Source organism: Phascolarctos cinereus, unplaced genomic scaffold (assembly GCF_003287225.1).
Source record: "Phascolarctos cinereus isolate Bilbo 61053 unplaced genomic scaffold, phaCin_HiC Scaffold_726;HRSCAF=1367, whole genome shotgun sequence".
Classification (NCBI taxonomy): domain Eukaryota; kingdom Metazoa; phylum Chordata; class Mammalia; order Diprotodontia; family Phascolarctidae; genus Phascolarctos; species Phascolarctos cinereus.
Window position 1 is genome coordinate 35,299,053 of NW_027556098.1, and position 18,362 is coordinate 35,317,414.

General features: G+C 36.3%; 1 protein-coding gene across 4 annotated transcripts in view; it reads right to left on the reverse strand.

Moving 5' to 3' along the window:
- AFF3 (ALF transcription elongation factor 3) overlaps positions 1–18,362 on the reverse strand; it is a 658,750-nt gene that overhangs the window by 142,607 nt on the left and 497,781 nt on the right. For all 4 annotated transcript variants that reach the window (XR_013482795.1, XM_020992852.2, XM_078146379.1 and 1 more), the window contains one exon: positions 2,427–2,478. Coding sequence is in view for 3 of the 4 variants with exons in the window: in XM_020992852.2 (XP_020848511.1) it covers positions 2,427–2,478 (52 nt within the window). In the remaining variant the exon portion in view is untranslated. The remainder of the gene's footprint in view (positions 1–2,426; positions 2,479–18,362) is intronic.

The following is an 18,362-nucleotide window of genomic DNA, read 5'->3' on the forward strand; positions in this document are numbered from 1 at the left end:
GGCAATAGTCCTCTCCAGCACTTACAATCTGGCAATAGTAAAAGGTCCCTGAATGTACAATTACCAAAAATTAATTCAAAATCAAATGTCTAATGAACCTGAGGTGTTTATGACAGTGCTTGCACATGTTGCATCCCACAACTTCACTGCAGCCTTGGTTCTGAACACAAAGCATTAGCACTTTGCACTGCGAGTGCCCTCAGGTCACATGACACCCACAAAACTGTCAAAATGCCAACAAACACTGTCAAAAAGTAAAAAGGGATCAAGAGTGGAAAAAGTTTAGGAAGTCCTGCTCTACATGCTGTGGCAGGTAACTTTATACATATGATACTGCTGAATCCAGAGTTTCTTTCCTTGAAGAGGAAGCCAAAGGAATCCTGTCATTCGCTGAATTCAGACATTTAATTAAAAAAGTAGAAATCAGATTCAGGTCCTCACACTTGTTTTGTAAGGGTATTATGTTGCATGGCACATCCTATTGGAACATTTCTGAACAATGGGTGTTTCCACTAAAATTATCCTGAGACAATATCTTTTGTTGTTGTTCAGTTGTTTTAGTCATGTCTGATTCTTTGTGATCCCCTTTGGCATTTTCTTGGCAAAGATACTGTGGTGGTTTGCCATTTTCTTTAGCTCATTTTACAGATGAGGAAATGGAGGCAAATAGGGTTAAGTGACTTACCCAGGGTCACATATGTAGTGTCTGAGGCCAGATTTGAACTCAGGAAGATGAGCCTTCCTGACCCAGGCCCAGCACTTTATCCACTGAACTACCTAGATACTTGATAATCTCTTAGGATTGTTGAATTAAGGCAGATGAAAGAAACAGAGGAAGTTACTTCTATTTAAAGAAAGGAAATGCTGAATACAATCACTACAACGCACAGTGACAAAATATCCTATGAAATATTGTTCTTGTTGCTTTTGGACACAAAATAAAACCAAATTTATGAAATATAACAAACATATAATCTAAATATATCATATATATAACATATTAATATGTATATATAACAACTTAAAAAAACAAATTCAGATTTCTGTCAGCTTGTAGTGAATTCAAACTTAAAAGTTAGGGCAGGAAAACTTTTTCTTTTTAAAATGTCCTGTATTCTTAAATGCCTTATTCCTCTGTTATTACACATCCCTTTTCCTGCTATCTTCCATCATTTGGAATTATCTGTATGTGCCAAAATCATTTCCTGACTTGTCAAATTTCATCTCATATCCAGTCTCATATTTCCCCTATCATCTTTGGCATCTTAACTTCTCTTATAAAGCAACCAAAATCTATTTTTATAAACCTTACAATTAGTTTCTGAATTTTCTTGAAACTCTCTTATCTTTAATTTTAGCTCTGTCCACCCTTACATCTATATATTACTTGAATTTGTGTGTCTAGACAATCTAATCATTTTGTGGCATTTCACGCTATCTTTGTATAAAACACATTATTTCAAACTCTACTGTATTGTGTCAGTACTCAATTACATGTAAAAATATTTTATGAAGAAGACACTGAAATGTTTTCATGTCTATTACATTCTTTTTGCTGTTGTTGAAACTTTAATATAGCTGATGGAGAAAAAAATCCCAAAGGCTTAGAGATTTTGTTTTTAGTATTTTGCTACTACAAAATACAAAATAAATGAAATACCAAAAAAAACTAATTTCAAAAAATAGACAGGATTATCTCAGGAATCTGAGATTTCAAGCTAGAAAAAACCTTGGAGGTCATCTAGTTTAACCCTCTCATCTTGCCCAAATTCACGTTTGTAGTAAGTGGCACAGATGGAATTGGAACCCAGTTCATCTGTTTCTAAATCCAGTGCTCTTCAGTTGAAGATCCATTAATTAAATGCAATCTTTTTTTCTCTTAACTGACTCATATTAACAGTATTTGTAAACCACCAATTGATGCCTTGAGGGGATAAATCAAAATCAGTGAAGAATGTTTCAAGCAAATCTCTCAGTGAAGATGAATAACCTGCCACTAAATATGTGAATCTATTATTCAATTCGACAGTTTAGCTAACCTCTACTATGCTTCCTCTAAATATTAATGATGTCGGTATAAGAATCCTTAATATTTAATACGTTACCGCTTACATGTTGCATTAGTAAAGATTCTGTAAGCTTGGCTGGTTAGTTCAGGGTGCAGTGCTAATGAAATCAAGGCCATGGATCCGATCCCTCTGAGGACACTTAGCACTGCAGAGGAGAAACTCATTTTCGTGGTCATAGGTTAGACTCCCAGTCCCCAGTCCCTTGTTTTGTAAATGAATGTTGTTGGTCCTACTGGGAACTGAGTGAAAGAGTCCGTCTACCATCCCAGAAGCAGCTCAGAACATATGTATTACTGACACCAGGCTAGTAGCATCATCTTTGTTTACAAAGGGAAGAATAAAAAATAAACAGCTCACCTGCTCATTCTCTTCTTCGTCACTACTTAACTTAAGGTCATCTTCTAGCATTCTGGAAGAAAGGGAGGAAAAAAAAGGTGTTTAGTTGACTTATAATATTTTAGCACCAGAATGACATTTTTATTTCTATAGACATTCAATAATGAGGCCACTTATTTAATATGCTGACTTTTATGTTTGCTTGTTTTCTTAAGTCCCTTTCCTCCTAAGCACTTTGCAGACAGCAGACTCCTACTTCATGACCATTAATTCTCACAATGAGAGAAAATGAACAAGAAAATTAACCTTGGCAGGAATATGACTAAAGCATTCTTTCCTCTATTTCTGTAAACAAACCATATGTACCCTCTTTTGAGGGGTCTCTCAGACAGCACTTTTACCTTTATTTTATAGGGAAGTTGGTGTGCCTATAAAAGTAATATGACTTATTTTCAGGTAAATATGCCACAATTCATGCACCTGTATGCTGTCCTATGTAAAGGAGTCCATATACACCTTCTGCTGGCTAGGAGTAGAATCCTTTTGCGATGGTTCTTTGAGCAAATTTGTTTTTCAGAGACAGTTTATAATCTGCACAAGGCTTGTAATTCAACAGACTCATTAACTCATGTACACTATTTTTTTTGGCCTAAAAGGTTACCCAATTCAACCTTCCACCTCAGCTTTATTTATTGGACTTAGATCTAAATAAATTTCTGTTTTTCTAAAAAATAAAATACAACCACAAAAGGTGGGAATATATCACCATTGGGAATATTCAGATAAATTTACTTGAAGGCAATTCTTTAAACTCCAAAAATATTTTAAGCAATGGTAGGTAGCATCATCGGAGTAAGTGTAGTTTTCCTAAGGTAACTACATTGAAGAGGATAATACTCACATGGATGTGAAAGTTCCAGTACATATGGTGAAAAATCAGTCACGTGAACTACTATGTTAACATTTTTTATGACTGTTTGGATACATAAATGGTTTCTTGCTATTATTAATCACAACATTTGCCCTGCAACAGATGAAAGGTTGAATCCCAGAGAAAACACAAGGAATTAATCTGCCTTGGAGATGGCAATGCCATCTCCACGGGACAGGTTATTTACCCATTGTTTTGGCTCATCTCTGTCTCTCTATTCTGGGCCAATAAAGTCAAGTAAACTTTAAGTTATCACTTAAAATGAAAATCAAGAAAGTAATTATGACAATTTTATGGACTTTGTGTGTACATATGAAACATGATGGATTAATTGAACATTATTTCCCTTTAACATACATACATAGAAATAAACCTAATTTGTAAGCTACCACAAATGTTTTACATGATCCTGGGAATAAATTTATAGTTTTCTTAGCTAACTATTTTGAAGAGGACAGTACTCTTGTGGACATGTTAATTCAGCTATTAAAAAAAATCAGTCATGATTTTTATATTCTCCTAAAGTATTCTAATTAAGATCTTAGCACCCAACTTTTTAGCCATAAGGCTAAAACCTAAACTTTAGGGGATATTTCTGATCTTGTACATAGCTTGTTTTGTATACATATATTTGTTTGCTTCTCTCCCCTATTAGATTTGTAAACTCCTTAAAGGAAGGGACTGTTTTTAACCTCTTTTTTATATCTCTAGTACTTGGCATACAGTAGGTACTTAATATATGTTTATTGATTGATGAATGCTATAACAAAATTATATTCTTGTAAGAACTGCCATGTACTAGGTCATATTCTGGAATGCCAGGGTTGTTCTCCCTGACGTCAACATCAAAAGGTTAAGATTATATCTAAAGAATGTGCTGAGTTTTTTCTTAAGAGCCCGTTATGGTTCTACCATCCATGAATCTATAAAAAAATATTTTGGAAGTGATTTTCAATCCATACCATTCCTTATTTTGAATAGGGAATCAGAAGGCTTAAATTCTAATTCTTTAGATCTAACCTAGCTGTGTGTCCTTCAGCAAATGAATAATAATAATGACAACAGGACAACTGACATTTATGTAGCACTTTAAGGTTTAAAGAGCAGTTTACAAGCATCCCCTCATTTTATCCGTCATAATAAACCCTAGGTGGTGTCGTTGTTCAGTTGTTTCTGTCATGTCTGACTCTTTGTGACTCCATTTGGGATTTTCTTGGCAGAGATATTGGAGTGGTTTGCCATTTCCTTCTCCAGCTCATTTTACAGGTAAGGAAACTGAGGCAAACAGGACTAAGTGACTTGCCCACAGTCACATAGCTATTAAGTGCCTGAAGCCAGATCTGAATTCAGGAAGATGAGTCTTCCTGACTCTAGACCTGGTACTCACCCAATTTGCCATCTAGCTGCCCAACCCTGGGAGTTAGGTGCTATCATCAGCCTCACTTTTTAATAGATGAGTAAATTGAGGGAAACAAGGGTGAAGTGACTTGCCAGCTTAGTAAGTGTTTGAGGCTGGATTTGAATTCAGGTCTTCCTGACTCCAAGCCCAGTGCTTTATTCACTAAGCCACCTAGCAGTCTCTCAAACACTCTCATCTGAGTGTTCTCCAGTTACCAAAATGCCATTTTGGTAACAAAAACCAGAAAAGCAGAGCAATGTTTTCTCCCTTTTTCTTCCTGCTGAGAAAACAGCAATTGCAATTTTTTTTGTCTCAGGAAGGCACAGCATTGTAAGAATTCTGTGTCCTGAAGTATGGGTGGTCCCCTCAGTGGGTAAATGAGTGTATGGAAGACAGGTAATCATTTCAAACCACCTTCCTGTCACTGTGCCTAAATCACACAAGGGGGTGGCTAAGGAGTTTAATCTCCAGGTGATTAACCGTGCATGTCTTTCAGGCCCACTGACAACCTGGGGAAGAACACACATATTCACAAAGGACGTGCAGCCCAGTCATACTGTTAGAATCAGACCTACGTGTCTGTCAACAGGGCTAGGAAACACCCATGACAGGAAATTCCCAGGAATTGAGGGCAGTTGTGGGAGCAACTGAGAATGCAGTCAGTCCCTCCTTAACCAAGATAGCAGGAAGTGGACTCAAAGCATGTCAGAGTCACAAGGTATCTTATAGAACAATCTAGTACAACTCTCTTATTTTAGAGATAAGGGAATTAAAATCCAAAGAGGTGAAGATACTTGCCCGAAATGGCACAGTCAATTACAGATAGGTCGTTCTGTTCACTTGTGATTCAGTAGTGATTTCCATTAGCAGTATCTAGTCTCTAAATCACACTAGGATGGAGAGAGAAGCCTGAGTTATAGAAACTTTTGGGGGGTTAAGGGTGAAGCAGACCTGAAGTTCTAATTGGTACAGGAAACTGCTGATGAGCAAATTCCCTCTACTAATGCACATCAGCACTTGCTCTGGGAATCAGAGTCTCAGAAAGATGATTGAGGCCCCACAGCCATTATATGTCAGAGGCAAGACCTGAAACTGGGTCTTCCTGACTCTGAGGCTAGCTGTCTGCCAAATACACAGTACTGTGATGCTGTATCTCTATAGAAATGTAAAGGGGATATATCACACACTAGGCTTGTTTTTGTTTTTTTAATTAAGATGAGAGGGGGTGGGGAAGTCAATGTCAATAAGAATTCTTATGCCTGGAGCAAATTCTGTTGGTTTGTGTGAGCACCTGTAACCATTGAGTCTATCATTTGTCTTTCAGTGTCCAGTTCATGTTCCCAAAGGGACTGGGTTAAAGGCAGGCCTTGGGAGAGGGTAACCACAGCAATGGGACCCTAGGACTAATGGCTCAGCCTAGGAGAGGATTGAAGAGGAAGGATTTGGGATGGTAAAACCTGAGTGTTGGCATCCTGGAGCAAAGTCCCATATACTTGTTCATTGCTTTTTATGTCTCCGAGGAGAGATATGCTAGTGTGCCTATTCTTCCACAACTCCTCCAGAATGGGCTGTTGCCATTTTTTGGGTCATTTTTGCCAATTTGTAGAGTGTAAAGTGAAACTCTAGGGTTGTTTTGATTTGCATTTCTCTCATGATTAGTGATTTTTCATGTGGTTGTGAATATTTTGTAGCTTCTTCATTTGAGAACTGTTTGTTTATATCCTTTGACTGAATAGTTATCTATTGAGAAATAGCAATTAGTCTTTTATTCATTTATTAATTGATTATATATCTTAGACACCAAATCCTTATAAAGAAATTTGCTACAAATTTTTTCCCCCCTATTCCAGTGCTTCTAAACTGCAGGTCATGACCCCACATAGAGTCATGAAAAATTTGGCAACAGTAAAAGGTTTCTGAATTTACAACAACCAAAAATTAATTAAAAATCAAATACATATTGAATCTAATGTGTTTCTGGCAGGGCTTGCCTGTGTTGCATCCTGCAACTTCACTGTAGCCTTGATTCTGAACAGAAATCATGAACACTTTGCACTATGCATACCCTCAGGCCATGCAATACCAATGATAAAGTTTAAGAAGCCCTGCCCTATTCAATCACTTCCCTTCTTATTCTAGGTGCATTAATTTTGTTTGTGCATACACTTTTCAGTTTCAAGTAATCAAAATTATTTATTTTATCTTTTGCAATTGCCTTTATTTCTAATTTGGTTAAGGATACATCTCTTACCCACAGCTATGAGAAATATACGATCTATTTCTCTTCTAAAATAATATGATCTTTAAAATTAAGGTCGTATTAGAATGTATTGTGGAATATAGTGTTGGATGGTTGTCGAAAGCCCAATTTCTAACAGATTGCTTTCCCATTTCCCCAGCATTTTTAATCAACTAAAGAGTTGTTTCCTAGGTAATTTATGTTTTCCACTTAAATAATGAATTATTGAGTTCTGTTGTTTCTGATTTTCCTTATTTAGTCTGTTCCATTGATCTTCTGTTCTTTAAGCAATACCACATGGTTTTGATGACTGCTGCTTTAAAATATATTTTGAGTTCTGGAAGTGCTACTCTACCTCTGTCCCTACTTCTTTTCATAATTTCCCCTGATATTCTAGATATTTTGTTTTTCCAAATGCACTTTGTTATTATTTCATAAAGTTCTATAAAATATCCCCATGGTAATTTGATTGGTATGGTATTAAAAGTACACATTAATTTTTGTAGTGTTGTCATTTTTATATTGGCACAGCTTACTTAGGAGCACTGAATGTTCCTTCAATTATTTAAGTTATTTTTTATTTCTTTAAGGAGCACTTTGTAATTGAATCTATATGAGTTTTTTGCATGCTTTGGGAGATTGATCCCCAGATATTTTATATGTTTTGTAGTTATTTGGAATGGGATTTCCCTTTCTATAACTATTTCTTGTGTTTTGTTATCATTTTTATAAAAATTCTGTTGGCTTTTAGGGATTTATTTTATAGCCTGCAACTTTGCTGAAGCTTTGAACTGTTTCAGTATCTTTGTTGGCTCTCCTGGATTTTGCAAGCAAACCACCATATCATCCGCAAATAGGGAAAGGTTGATCTCCTCTTTACCTATCTTTATGCCTTTAATTTCTTTTTCTCATTTCATTGATGTTGTTGGCATTTCCAGAACTATATCAAATGATATTGGATGGAGTGGATATCCTTGTGTTTCACTGCTGTGTTTATTGGAAAAGATTGTAGCGTATACCCAGTGTATGTGATATTTGCTTTTGGTTTTAGATAGATGCTTGTTATGATTTTTAAAAAAAAAGGTCCCTCTATGCCTATATTTATAATATGTCAAAGACTTTTTCTGTGACTATTGAGATGATCATTAGTTTTGGATGTTTTGGTTTTACTATGATTAATTATGTTGATTGTTTCCTAACATTGAATCATCTTGTATCCGTGGTATAAATCCACTTGGTCATAATGATGATTTCTTGGATAAATAGCTGTAGTCTATTTGACAGGATTTTGTTTAAAATTGAGTCAATGTTCATTAATGATACTGGTCTATAGTTTTCTTTCAGTTTAAAACCTTTGTTTAGGTATTAGGACTATGTGTGTCTCATAAAAAGATTGTAGAGTGCTTTATTTCTCAATTTTTAAGAATAATTTGTGAATTATGGGTGCTGACTATACTTTAAAAGTTTGATAGAATTCTCCTGTGAATCTACCAGGACCAGGAGTTTTTTTCTTTGGTAGTTCCTTTACAGATACATCTATTCCTGAGATTAGGTTGTTTAAGATCTCCATCTGGTCCTCTGATAATTTGGGCATTTTATATTTTTTTGCAAATATTCCTCTATTTCTTTTGTGATCTCAGTTTCATTGGCATATGACTATGCCGGATATGTTCTGATTATTCTTTTTATTTCTTCTGGTTTTGCTATGATTTCACTAGCTCATTTACTGTTTTTGTTGATTTGATCTTCTGTTCTCTTCTTTTTTAATCTGTTTAGCTATGAGTTATCAATTTTGTCTTTTCAAAGAACCAACTTTTAGTTTTGTTTATCATTTATGGTTTTAGTGTTTTCAAATTATTTATTTCTTCTCTAATTTTTAATGTTCTCTTGTGTTTATTTTAGGTATATTTTTTGGTTTTCCAATTTTAAAAAATACATATCCAGTTCTTTTTTAAGTTTTGTTAATGTTTGTTTGTAAGGATATGATTTTTCCCAAGGACTACTTTAGCTGCATCCCAGAAATTTTGACATGTTGTTTTATCATTATAATTTTCTTTTACATAGTTATCATTTCTATGATTTGTTCTTTGACTCATTCATTATTTAGGATTTCGTTGTTAAGTCTTCATTTGTGTCTGTATCTTTTGTTTATGGTCCCTGAACGAATGACTTTTTATTGTGTTATGATCTGTAAAGGATTAACTATTTCTATCTTTTTACATTTGTTTGCAGTATCTCTGTGCCCTAGCATGTGGCCAATTTTTGTAAAAGTTCCATGTGGTGCTAAGAAATATGTATATTCTTTTGCTGTCCCATTTAGAAGACATCATAAATCTTTTAGTTCTACTTTCTACATCAATTTGTTCAGTTCCATATTTTCTCTTTTGTTTATCTTTCTGTTAGGCCTATCCCAAACTGAGAGAGGAATATTGAAATCTCTTGTTACTATTGTGTTACTGTCTATGAATTGTTACAGCTGAGATGTTTCCTTTTTGGACTTGGGCATTTGAAGCATATATTATTACTAATATTGGTTTGTTGCCTATTATTTCTTTCAGCATAATAGTTTCTTCACTTATCCCTTTTAATTTTTTGAATGCTTTTGATTTGTCAGCATGATTGCAGCTCCTGCTTTTTTTGGATTCACTGAGTAATGTCTTTGTTTTTTAAATGTGTTTCATGTAAGCAACAGATTTTAGAGTTTTGTTTTCTTATCCAATCTGTCACTCTTTTTTTGTTTTATTTGATTGTTTAATATATTCACATTTAAAGTTCTAAGTTAGGGTTATATTTTGGTCTATCTGTCTCTAATATTGAATTTTTTTTCAAATTATGATTTTTCTCCCTCTTCTACTGCAGGCACAGTATTATGTTAATTAATTTGCTTTAATATTTTTAAGGTGGTCTTATTCTCACCAGCTCTCTTCCTGCCACGCCTGATCCCTTCCTCTTGTTTGTTACCTCTTTCCCTCTGGGATTTTGTTTATTAATTTTTTTTCTTGCCTACTTTTATCTGGTTATATAATTCCCTCCCATATCTTTTCCCTCTCAGTCAAGTAGATATTCCTTCCTTTCCTCCCTTTGAAGCAGTCCTGTCCATTAGTGTTTTTAAATTTCATTTTTTTGCATTCATTTCCAAAAAGGATTTCTCTCATTCTCTCCATTGTCCATCCTCTCTTTCTGTCTATTCTAGATCCTTATTCTCTGATTAATGACCCCTATAAATATCTACTCTCTCTCCTTTCTCTGTATTGCTCATCCAATCAAACCTTCCAAGGTTTCCGGTCTAGGCTCTTCCCTCAGGTGACTTTTGTCCCACAGATCCCCCTTTCGTACTGTGCCTCACTCCCAGGCAAAGTGGATGTCCTTTACTAATTATTGCTTAAGTGCTAGATATTTCTACCTGAATACCTCATTGGCCTTACAAATTCAACATGTTCAAAACCAAGCTCATCATTGTTTTCTTGAGCTACCTCCCTTCCCCTATTTATGTTAATGGCACATATCCTTCCAGTCACCCCAAACCAGCTCAAACGTAGAAGTAGTCTTTTATTTTCATTTCTACTAACTCTATATAGCCAATCTGTTGTTCAGTCATGTTGTTTTTTCCTCTGCAGTTTTCCTAACCGACTTACCCTTTCCATTTCCTTGTCAATACCCTAAATTCAGACTCATATCCCCTTGCATGAGTGTGGCCGTTGTGGGATGGACTGTTGAATTAAATGGAACATCTCTCCCTTCTCAGATTTTCCTAGCACACTTTGGCTCTGTCCTTTGCTCTGGCCACATCTTACCTTTGATTATATTTGTCTGTGTACATATCACAGTACTCTATAGGCTATAAGTTCTTTCATGGAAAGGACCATGTCAGTTTTTAATTTTTACATCCTCAGCATCTACCACAGAGCCTTCCATATAATAGATATTTAATAAACGTTTGTCAAATTGAACATTATTTAGGTAGAAAAGAGAAGAATCCTGAGGTTCACAATTCTTTTATTTTTGACCGGACTAATAATTTTACTGGGGTGGCTAGGTGGCTTAGGAGAATAGAGTTCTGGGCCTGCAGTCAGAAAGACCTGAATTCAGCTTCAGGTATTTACGAGCTGTGGGACTCCAGGCAAGTCGCTTAACCTCTATTTGCCTTAATTCACTGGAGAAGAAAATGGCAAATCACTCCAATATCTTTTCCAAGAAAATCCCATGGACAGTATTGGCTTGCTGTGGTCTATTGGGTCACAAAGAGTCCAATACCACTGAACAACTGAACAACAATGATTTCATTGGTGTAGGTAAATGGTTCAAATCTGGCTTCAGTCACTTACTAGCTGTGTGACCCTGTACAAGTCACTTGACAGCTCTTTGCTTCACTTTCCTCATCTGTAAAATGGTGATAATGAGACCTACTTAACAGGGTTGTGAGAATCAAATGAGATAAGATTTGTAAAGTGCTTAGCACAGTACCTGACACAGTGGATGCTATATAAATGCTAGTTATTATTATTATTTTGAATAATAATAACAATAATAAATACCAATGAGAAATTTCTCCCAATGCAGATCAGCACCTTCTTTGCAATTTTATAGTATTAGAAAGTTACCCAGGTCCCTAAAAGGTTGGGTGACTTGCCCCGGGTTATACAGCTTACAAGTATCAGAGTTACATGTATCAAAGATGGTACTTAAACCCAGGTGATTCTGACTCTGAGACTTGCTTTTTATTTGAAACACTATGCTTGCCCTCCCAAATTCTACAATAATAACGACCAAAATCTGCCAAATACCACTGAGTATCCATTTGGCAAGCAGAATAGAGGCTCAGATTTCCAAGAACATTTATTGTTAATTTGCTCTTAATTCTATTTGTTTTTGAGAAAAAAAGTTTTAGGAATATGAGTAGGTAGGTAATCTCATCAGATAATTATTTCTGAGGGAGAGGAAGAAGACGTTGAATTGCTAGGGATGGCGACCAAGAGTGTCATGGTGGAAGAGAAACCTGGATTCTATTGCTGGCTCTGCCAAAAACTAGCTATGGGTCACGGAACAGGTTATTTTACCTGTGTAGCCTCAATTTACTTCTCTATAAAGTAAGAAAGTTGGTCTATATGTTTTTAAGCTGTCTTCTAGCAGCTTCCCTGCACACCTCATTTCAACATGGGTTTGTTTGAGGTTTCATGAAGTCTGTAAAAACAGGATTTGAAACAAGACTTCCTCATAGCCATCAGGGCCCAGCCCAGGTAAAATTGGGAAGCAAAGTTTGTTCAGTGTTCCTCTACTGTTTTTCTGTTTGGTATCAGGTACCTGATACCAGCATCTTCACTACCTTTTCCCCATTGGTCCTTAAAAGGCCCCATCAGCCTGCAACTGAGTTTGACCTTTAGTGTCTGAATTCCCATCCTGAGATTCCTCAACAAAGCTTCTCACAAACTTGGGAGAAGGACTATACTTCTGGTTTCATAATTACAGCAAGGTTAACTAGATGGCTGTTACTTTTGCTGTCAGTGGTTTTAATCGTATTTTCTCACATAAAGACTAAAAAAATAAGCACCTAAGAAAGTCATACCCACTTCTTCCTTCACAGTGAAGGCCCCTTTAGGGAATCAATTGTTGGCTCCAAATTTAGGAGTCCCTTAAGTGAACCTGACTGCCTGATGATGAAAGGACAGTAAAATATAACTTTGTGAATTAAGGCCAGAAAGAAGAGGTACAGGGAAAGGTGTAATTTATGGCCTTAACACCTGATGAGCTGTTAAACAGCTGTCAGGAGAGCTCTCTGTGGTAATCCAGTTAGCTTTTAGTGCCTAATTATGACTTCACAGTGGAGTCTGAACTAGATAATTGAGAACTGCCACACTTAAAGGACTCAAACAGGGTATCTTTTAATGCAATTAAGTGATTGAGACCCCGTCCATGCTCCACTTGGGAACCGTGTTAGACAACAGTTTCTTAAAATTATTGTCCCTAGCATGTTATAACATGCTTCCTGAACACAAGGTGGAGAAGGATAAAAAGACTTAAAAGCCACATGCTGAATGGCCTAGAGTCTTCACGCAGGCTGAAAAGGCCTTCCAGGATCTCATCAGAGTCATAGCATCACAGAATTGCAGCGCCAGAAGGGCCTTTAGAGATCACCTTGTTCAATCTCCCTCTTTTTACAGAAGAAAAGATTTCCTTTGATTTTTTTCTTTTCTTTCTTTTTAAACAATTCCAAGTAATTCAGAAATAGAGAGCCAAATATAAGCTTCCTTTGAATTGCCAAGTACTACTTACCTCAGCTAGGTGGCGCAATGAATAGACTATGGGGCTTGGAGTCATATTCCTGAGTTCAAATTCAGCCTTAGACAGTTACTAGTTGGGTGACCTAGGCAAGTCCCTTAACCCTGTTTGCTTTAGTTTCCTCATTTGTCAAATGAGCTGGAGAGGAAAATAGCAAAGCACTCCAGGATCTTTGTCAAGAAAACCTCAAATGGGGTCACAAAGAGTCTGACATGACTGAAAAATGACCAAACAACTTACATGGCTTTCCTTTTTATTGAAACTAAAAGTCTATAGGACCAGAGAAGTCAGAACTGGAAGGGATCTTAAAAGACATCTAGTACAAACTCCTTGTGGCACAGGTGAGGAAAATTAGGCCCAGAGAGGCTAAACAACTTGCCCATTGTTACACAGGTCCTAAGTAGTCCAATCAAGATTCAATCCAAACTTCCAGGTATCTGGGGTGGAAGCCCCAGTATCTGAATGGCAAACTGTGGGACTGAATCTGGACCTGACCACAGAGTACACTAATGCTCTTACACTGTACCACAGCTGCCTCCAAATTTAGAAACTTCCTCACCACTATCACTAAATTTTTTTTTTATTATAGCTACCAACTATAGTGGGGGAAGCTGTCTTTCAGAATCTCTCTCTCTGTCTCTTTCTGTCTCTCTCTCTCTCTCACACACACATTATCCATACACTCTCAAAATTACAATTTTAATATTTATCATCTCTTCAAGGACATTCATGTTCTGATATGTAGCACCCAAAGTGGATCAAAATATCTTGTTTGAAAGCACCATATACCAGTACCTTTACCAGAGAAAGAAGGACTTTATCATCAACACTTGCAGGTTCAACATTTAGCTACAGTATTTTCTCTGGATATAGTTTTTTAATCAGGGAAAAGATGGAACTTATATTATATATGATATAAACATTTTATGAAACACAAAGAAATCTACAGCATCTTTAAAATGCAGAAATAGCTCACACATTTAGAGCTAGGGGGAACCTCAGATGTCATCTAGTTCATCACTTCAACCCTTCTACCAGTCATGTGATGATAAATGTTTAACAACCAGCTCTTGAGGGAATAAGGGGAAGGTAATCATAACCCAATTTTAAATTTAATCTGCATTATCAGCATTTCCCCCATTGCTTTCTTCACTCTAGACAATTAACAAAACAATAAATATAGCCCTGGTTTGTAATGTTTCCCAACTTTGGAGGTTAAATGCTCACATTGAAAATTTAACAATTGACTCTTGAACCAGTTACAAGGTAGCTCCAGGACACCTCCACTTCCACCTCATTTTAGAGGAGAGGAAACTGAGGCCCATAGAGGTCTCATAGTATTGTTCTCAAAAAATCTGTGTTCTGTAAGTAGCAGAAATAATCTTCCACAGCTTTAGTTATATCTAAAATTGAGCTTCAGGTAACATGAAGCATTCACTTCCTGTGTTCTGATTACTGCCAGCAAGTATTCTAGGCCTGCATGTTCTGGGAACATTCACATTACATGCAGCTATACAGTCATATTGGCTAGCCCATGTCTTGGTGCACTGGTCCAATTTGTTATTCTCATTACCTCAACTACCTACCAATAACAGATGGCCAACTGCTTCTATTGCTTATCTATATCTTAAATAGGTATTCCAAACAGTAACATCATCTAATTAAAAATGTAATGTTAGGCATTTCACAGAACAGTGATTTTTAATTAATAGGATTGTGCCAGAATTTTTTGCTATTTGGAGGCCTTAAATATAAATCTTTTATCTTTTAAAGTTCACTTCATTTTGCAACATGTTTTAATGTAGTTTATCTGGCCATCACCTGAAGGCAAATGGGGAGTGGTGAGGTGGGGCAGGGGTGGAGCACAGCCCTGTACAGGAATCTTTTCCATAACATTCCAGACAGGTACTTAAACAACTAGATAGTAACCTATTATATTTTTGGACAGGTGATTATTTGAAAATTGTTACTTATACTATTCTAAAATCTGCTTTTCTGTAATTTTCTCTCACTGAATCTACTTCTGTCTTCCAGAGAGGGCGGGTGATAATATATGTCTAACTCTGCTGGACATATATGTCCACTTGGGTATCTCACTAGCATCTCTGACTCAACATGTTCTAAATGAAGCACTCTATTATTTCCTCCCAAACTTCCTTTCAGCATCTCTATTTTTAAGAGGACTACCATCCTTCCCAGTCATTCAAGTTCATAACCTCGGAACCATTTTGGATTCTTGCCTTTTCCTCATTCTTCCTCCTTCAATCCATTGCCAAGTTTTGTCTATTCTGTCTCTATAATGTCTCTGGAATCTATCCCTTTCTCTTCACTCACACATCCATCACCCTAGTTCATAACATCTTCCTTGGATCATTTGAATAGCCTCCTAGTTGGTATCCCTCTCATCTCTAAGATATCCTCCATGCAGCCAAAATAATCTTCCCAAGACACAGATATGACAATGTCACTCTCTCCATTCAAAAATCTTCTATCATGATACAAATGACAATTACAATAAAGTAAAATGTAAACCCTTTGGATGACTTCTCATTTTTATCTTTGAATACCCCATCTGTACAATGATATTGGTACTTGGTTGGTATTAGCTAAACTGAATTTCAAACAGCAGCCCTTCAAATATTTGAAGGCAGTGACTACTACATCAATATTTTTTTCTTTTACATTCCTAACACCTATAGTTTCTTCACTTGTGTGATTTGATCTGAAAATCCTTCAGCCTAGATTTTGCTACTTACCTAGGAAAATGCTATCTTGTCACTGTTCTTCTGGGAACACGTTGTCCAGAACTGAGCACAATACTTTTGATGTAGCCTGACAAGAACAGACTACAAGGGGATTCTTGCCTTCTCCATTCAAGACATAAAACTTCTATTGACTTGGTCTAAGATTACATTAGCTTTCCTTGGATAGCTACATTACACTATTGACTCACACTGAACTTTCAATCAACTAAACTCTTAAGTCATTAAAAAAATTTTGTTACCATTAACATAGTTCTCTTACATCCTGTGCTTGGAGTGATCATTTAAAAAAAATATAGCACTTTGTTTGGATGTCTATTGTGCACTTAGCAAGGATTGTGTTTTCTGTGTATGTCTCCTCTCCCGACTAGTCTATAAGTTATAATGACAGCAGGAGACAGTATCTTACCCAAATTTTACAGCTTCCCTAGTTCCAAACAGTGCTCTCTGCACAATTGCTATATAATAAATATTTGTCGAATTTAATTTATTGAATTTTTGAACCTCAGTGGAAGACTTTCCATTTATTTCTAATTTTCATCATTAGTTTTGACCATATATTTTTGAGTTTTGACTCTGTCACCAAATTTTCAATTATTCTTCCTAGTTTTGTGTCATTTACAGATCTGATAAGTATAATTTCTACAGCTACATTCAAGTAATTTTAAGTAGTACATAGTAGATAGCAGGCCCTAAGGCACATCACTAAAAATTATATTCCAGGTTGGCACTGATCCATTAATTAATACTCTTTGGATATAGTTATTCAACCTGCCATAAATCTACTTAATTTTGGTATTATTATTTAGCCTATATCTTTTTTATTTTGCTCACAAGTATATTATGAGAGTCTTTGTAAATACTCTGATAAAATCAAGATGTATTATATCCATAGAATTAATTTGCTTTACCATGTACTAGTAATACTTATCAAAAAAGGATATCAAGTTAGTTTGCAATAATTTATCTTGGTGAATCTGTGCTTGATCCTAGCACAATCACATGTCTCTGAATGCTTAAAGGGCAGGTAAAGGTGGATGAAGGAAAAGGCTACAGTTTGAGATGCTACCTAGAGAAAGAATACCTGGGTGGGACACTGCAACTGGGGAATGTTGGAACCTAGATAACATGAGGATAGTAGGCACCTAGTACCTGGGGGAGGATGCCTGAAATCAGGGAAGAGTGTTACAAATGAGAAATACCAAACTTTGCCTACTTAACAATTATTTTCTAATGATTGTCTCTGATTCTTTTGAAAAATGCTATTCATCCATACAGTCTAAGCCACTTGAAGGTAAAGGAAATGGAAACGGAAACAACAACAACAGGGTTATGGTTTTCAGTGCTGGAAGGGAAAAAGGAGGAACTGAGAAAAAACCAGAGAAAACCGAGAAAAAAGTCAGTGGCAAAAGAAGTCCAAGCAATGCTGTTATTGAATCCAAGACACTCTCCTTATTCTCCTTGCTTTAGTTCTAGCCAAGGCCAAGCTGGCAAAGAGGTTCAAGATGCCCTCTCCTAGCTCAACAACTGCCTTTTAAAACATGGCATTGGAGTTGTGATAACAACTTGTTGAATAGTCTCAGACTATCAGTCACGCTGTATTCAAATATGAGAAAAAAAATTTTAAAACCAGATGTGAATAATTTGGAGGTGGATAAAATTGAGATTACATAATATCACATTAAGAGGGGCAGTCTGAGCAAGCAAAGCATGGATTTCAAGGTTGAAGGTAGCCACGAATCAGATTTTTGAGATATTTACTGGAATTTTATATATCAACAAATTTTTCAATTGTAATAGCTCCCAGTGGAAAAAGCTATGTATGACTCTGGAGTCAGAGGACCTGATTCAAATTCCATCTCTGATATTTATTACCTGCGTCCTCTTTTCTAAGCTAGGTAGCACAGTGGATGGAGCACTGGATCTAGAGTCAAGAAGTTGTTGTCTTAGTTCAGTCATTTCAGTTGTGTCCAGCTCTTCCTGATTTCATCTGGGGTTGCCATTTCCTTCTTTACAGATGAGAAACTGAGACAAACAGGGTTAAGTGACTTGCTCAGGGTCACACAACTATAAGTGAGTAAAGCCAGATTTGAACTCATGAAGATGAGTCTTCCTGATTCTAAACCCAGTGCTCTATCCACTGTGTCATCTAGCTGTCCAGGAGTCAGGAAGACCTGAATTCAAATCTGGCCTCAGATTCATACTAGCAGTGTGACCCTGGAGAAGTCACTTAACCTTGTTTACCTCAGTTTCCTCATCTGTCAAATGAGCTGAAGAAAGAAATGGCAAACCACTTCCATTATCTTTGCCAAGAAAACCCCAAATAGGGTCAGAAAGAGTCAAACATGAC